Source organism: Corvus brachyrhynchos, unplaced genomic scaffold (assembly GCF_000691975.1).
Source record: "Corvus brachyrhynchos isolate BGI_N302 unplaced genomic scaffold, ASM69197v1 scaffold140, whole genome shotgun sequence".
In the NCBI taxonomy this organism is placed as follows: domain Eukaryota; kingdom Metazoa; phylum Chordata; class Aves; order Passeriformes; family Corvidae; genus Corvus; species Corvus brachyrhynchos.
In genome coordinates, this window is record NW_008235809.1 from 1229101 (window position 1) to 1234084 (window position 4984).

The 4984-nt window shown below is 49.3% G+C and overlaps 1 protein-coding gene across 3 annotated transcripts in view; it reads left to right on the plus strand.

Annotated features, from left to right (window-relative positions):
- Nucleotides 1-4984, plus strand: part of RGP1 (RGP1 homolog, RAB6A GEF complex partner 1) — a 23999-nt gene that overhangs the window by 15158 nt on the left and 3857 nt on the right. For all 3 annotated transcript variants that reach the window (XM_017727484.1, XM_017727481.1, XM_008629205.2), the window contains exons 3-4: nt 2072-2208; nt 2590-2673. In XM_017727484.1, the coding sequence (XP_017582973.1) occupies nt 2072-2208; nt 2590-2673 (221 nt within the window). The remainder of the gene's footprint in view (nt 1-2071; nt 2209-2589; nt 2674-4984) is intronic.

Genomic DNA, 4984 nt, shown 5'->3' on the forward strand with positions numbered 1-4984 from the left:
TCCCACAGGGAGATTTGATTGTGGGGTGAGAACCACCGTAATGTGCAATGCCTGTGTACCACTGCTTGCTGAGTGTCACTGTCACTGTTCCTATATAGCTGCGTATATATATATATGTATATATATATATAAGTATTGATGTGTGTGTGGAGAGTTAGAATATATTAGTTTGGGCATTGAGCCAACGATATGGGATAAGGGGTGGAATGTCTTGGGGTAACTTTATGATGTGTATCCCATATCGCTGCCCTATGCCCCGAAATTAATTCTTGTGCCTTTCTATGCCTTTAAACTGAGCCTGAGAGGAGGAAGGAAAAACCGAGCAAAACTTTTTCAAAGCAGTTTGCAGCTTGTTCAAGGTCACACAGAGATAGCGACTTTTTTTTTTTCAGCCAGCTTTCAGCCAGTTTTCCAGTTTCTTTTTCTCCAGAGAGGGACTGAGAGTTGAACTTTTTTTTCCTTCCCTGGAATTTTCAGATTTTTTCCCTTTTTCTGTGGACTGCTTCAATATCAGAACACATCGGGAGGACTTTCCACCGAGCACAGAGGGCCTGGCCCTGACCAAGCCCCCAGCTCCGAGGAGACCAAAGGGAGGACTCTAACACTTTCCCAGTTTTTTTTCTTCACGGCAAAAGATTTTATTATTTAGCATTATTTTCCTTTTCCTGGGTGTTTGTTAAATAAATAGTTTTTATCTCTTTCACTTTCCTTCGAGGAGAATTTATTTTTCCTGAACCTGGTGGGGGAGGGATGGTTGTGCCTTCCCTCAGAGGATATATCTCTAAATTTGACCAAACCGGAACAATGTGTCACATGGAGGGACACCTGTGTGCCACAAAAAATCCCTCTGTCACCTAAAGCTCTGGTGTTAGTGCTTACTAATCAGATCATGATGTTAGAAAACACCAGAGGAACTATTTAGTGGCTAAAGTAGAGACCTCTATTGAGATAGAGGAGTGATTTGGAAATTGAAAGGTGTCAGTAATACCATGGGAAGTGCCCTGTGGAATGGTTGAGGTCACAGCAGAGTCCAAAACATGAGACTGTTTTTTGTGCTGGATGTGTGGCCCTACATTAATTCCTGTGGCTGTACAGAGAAGCGTCAAAATGACACTGCTGCCTCCCCTATTGCCGTCAGCAAACCCCTTGCATAAGGAGAAGTAAATAGGTCCTAATGAAAGACCCAGAAGTGTCTTCTTTGGTCTGGCACAAACAGCAGCTGATGTTCTTGATGGGGATGATGCTCTGGGGGCAGAGGAAGCATGTCTGTCCCTACCTGTCCTGAGGAGTGTTGAGCTTGGGGTGTCCATGCTGTGGGCAGGGGCAGCTGAACCCAGGTCGCAGGAATTTGTTGGTTTAGAATTTGCCCACTTCCCTAGTGGTTGTGTTGTTACCAGAGTGCTGTTCTGTGTGTCACCACTGGCTTGGGATTTAGCTTGTCATGGCTGAGATTCCTTTGCCAGGGCCCACATGCAGTAGCTCGAGGTGTTCTCTAAAGAGTGCAGTGAGTGGCCATTCCCAAGCTGTGGATGATGAGAAAGATGAAGAAATGAGTAAGGCTTTGGACTAGATCTTGTTGCTTGATCTCAGCATGTTTGCTGAAAGATCCCTGTGAAGTTTTGCACAGGCCTCCTTGTCCCCATGGAATGGGACAGGGGCTGCTGACCTCCGCTGCCTGTTGTCTTCTGCCGTGAGTGTACAGCAGGTTTCTTGGGGCAGATGTGTTTTCTCATGCCGTGTCAGTGCTGTGCCTATGCTGTTGTGGTTCAGGCTGCAGTTACTGATGCTTAAAAAGAGTCCTTGGGCCACAGAGCCAGGCCTTGGGTGAAGCTGCTGTCAGCAGCTGGGGTGGAAGTGGCTTTGAGTCAGCACCCCAGTGTGAGCTTAGTCCCAAGGCTTGTTTGGAGGGGGACTGTTGAGAGTGGCTTCAGTGACAGTGAAACAAGGCCTTCTTTCTTCCAGACAGGCAGTCCGGCATAGAGCTGAGCACACAGAGTTGCTCTTCTCCCAATTCCTGTCTGCTGTAATTCAGGTTTGAAGCACAGATATGAGTGTTGCTCTTTGCTTTCAGTGAGATGCTGGCATGGGCCAGCGCCCAGATCCACTGCCAGTTTCATGCCAGCGAGAACCGGGTGGCACTCCCTCCCTCTGATGGCAGCAAGCACGATGTGCAGGCAGAGAATGAGACCGTCTTTGTCCCCAACAGAGGTGAGTGCCACTCCTGCCTGTCACCTGGGTAGGGACAGTGAGAGCACAGTGGGCAGGAGTCAAGCAGACAATAATGTGTATGTCTTGATGGCAGCATGCATAGAAGTGAGTGGGAAGTCTGTGTTGCTTTCCTTTTGTCATTCCCTGGTGATGGATGTTGTGGGACCTTGTTAATACTGAAATCACAGTTACGCTAGCTTGGATTGAAACACAACAGTTATTTGTCCAGCTGCAGTGGCAAGGTCTCATGATATGACCAGGGCAAGAGATGTTTCCTCCTTGGCTCTCTTCTCCCTGTTGCTCCCCATGAGGATGAAGCTTGACTGGCCTAGGCACAGCCTGAGGCTGAGCAGCATTCATGTGTTTCTTATTCTCTTTCAGGAGAGCGGGGTCAGTGTATCCTGTCCACCCCACCAAAGATTCTCTTCTGTGACTTGCGACTGGATCCTGGGGAGTCAAAGTCCTGTGAGTTCTGTCTTGTCTTCCCCTGCTCACAGAGCTTGTCTCTGGGGAGCTCTGCTTTCAAAACTGGCTTTACAGACCTGAGTGCTGCAAGTGTGAGACCCTGGTGCTCGGGAAAAGTGAGGTGCTTTGGTTGGAGCATGAGTGCTGAGGAGCTGCTGCATCATCTGGAGTCTGTTCTCTGCTGCGTTAGGGCTGTGTACTGCAACATGTCCCTCAGTCCTGCCCCTGGCCTGTGGGCTTTGCTACCAATCCACGGTGTAGCTGCAAGGCATAAAACTTCTGAAATACCTGGTTGCAGCAGAAGGAATGGCTACACACACCTGCATTTCCTTGCCTTTATTTCTTCAGCCACACGAGAGTATTTTTGGAATTTAGACTGGTGTCCTCCAGAGGTTTGTGCATCCTCTTCAGGTTGTGGCTGTCATGGAGATAACAGTCTTATGGATGTTCTAGTTTTCTTGCTGTGAAAGTAAGCACTCCTCATCTTCTCTGCTCAAAGCTCTCCATGTCTGAGTAGATAGCTATGGAAACAGCTGAGTATGCGCTGTTGTCTCGTGGTTGGTGGCTGCGTGACCCAGCCTGTTCAGGTTATGTCAGATCTCCTTTGCATTCCAGTGGCCTGTGATCTAGCAGCAGGGATGTTAGGCCTTGCAGGCTGTGCATGAAGAGCTCTGTTAGGTTGTCCCAGGGATCTGCTGGGAATGGTTGATGGAGACCCCTTATGCTGTAGAGCACAGGGACTGGAGACACAGTGCCTATGCTGGGGTGGGCTCTGCTGGATCACTGAGCTCTCCAGAGCTGAGAGCAGAGCTGCAAGTGAGACCAAGCAGCCATGGGGTTGTGACATGCTGGTTTTGAAGCTGGTATTTCCTGCCTTTCTGGCCTTGGAGGGGCCTGACTGGAGGGAAAGGTGGACCTGGTGAAACGAGGCTGGCTTGGCTTGGTGGTTAGTGGAGTGGGGCAGTGCCATCTGGGGGCTGTGCCCCTAAACTGCAGAGCCTGTTGTCCGAAGACGTTTGGTTATTAGTTTATTGTTCTACAGCAGCATGTTGGGGAAAGGAGCTGGCCATGCCAGCAAGAAGGAGGAGGAGGCAGAAATCTCAGCTGGCCTGAGGCTCACCTGGATTCTCCTGTGTTCCTTGCTGCTTGCAGGTTGGGAGCTGGAGCATCCATTCCCTGGGAGCAGAGGGAAGTCCCTTTTCCTGGCACATCTTGGCCAGGTTGGGCAGTTTCTGGGATAGCAGATCAGTGACAACAGCCCACGTTCCAGGTGGCTGGGATGGATTGAGTGATTGACCATGTAGTGCTGGCTTAACAGGCAGAAGCTGTTCAGCCCCCAGCTAAGCTAGGATTTGTCTGGTTTTCCCAATGAAGTTGTGTGGTGTGTGTGTGTGTGTCCTCTCTGCCTCTGGGTGGCACTGGCACTAGCAGCCTGCATCTGCCTGGTGCTTGGATGCAGTTCCTCAGGAAGGACACAGACTCTTCTATTCTTTGAGGTTCCTTGGCTGTACATTACAACCTTTTCCCTTGGCTGCGTGATGCACCTGTCTGTTTCATGCATCACATGTGATGTGGCTGCATGTGACACTGGTTTTTTAACACTGAAATCCCTGTATCACAGCCCTGGTCTTTCACTGCCAGGCTGCTCACACGGATCACATCAGCCTGTGGTGCTGCTGCTCTCACACAAGACTGCAGCTGGCACACTTGCGGATCATTCCTGGGGTCTCCTGCCAGCTCTGTGGAGGGAGAGTTGAGGCTGTGTGGGTGTGTATCTTAATTCTTCATTTCCTGTTTTTCAGAAGTTTAGAGTTTTGCTACGCAGTTTGGGAAGGGGAAAAAAAACTAATCCAGAAACCCCAAGAAATCTTAATTCTGCTTCAGCAGTATACTGTGTTATTAAACTGCAGCCAGAGCTGGCACATACAGTTGAGGTTGTGTTAGACTGTCTCTTGATAGAAGGACTTGTTTTCATTTGCTGACCAACTTATTCCCCAATACCTTACTCTTGTTATGGTGCCTATATGTTGAAGTTGACTCATCTCCCAGCCCTTTGACACACGACCCAGGCTGAGCTCTTAAATTTGTCATAATGAAACATTTTCTCAAGTCCTCAAATAATTTCTGTGGCTGGTTTTGTAATACCTTGGTAGATCACAGAGAGGGGAGGAAATGGAAGCAGCCTGGACACAGGCCAGAAGCCCAGCCAGAGGGCACAGTGGGTGGGTAAGGAATGCATGTGTAGCACCAGGAATGTGCTTCCTGCTGGGATCTGCAGGGAAGCTGGGACTTCCTGAGTCTTGGCATTCCT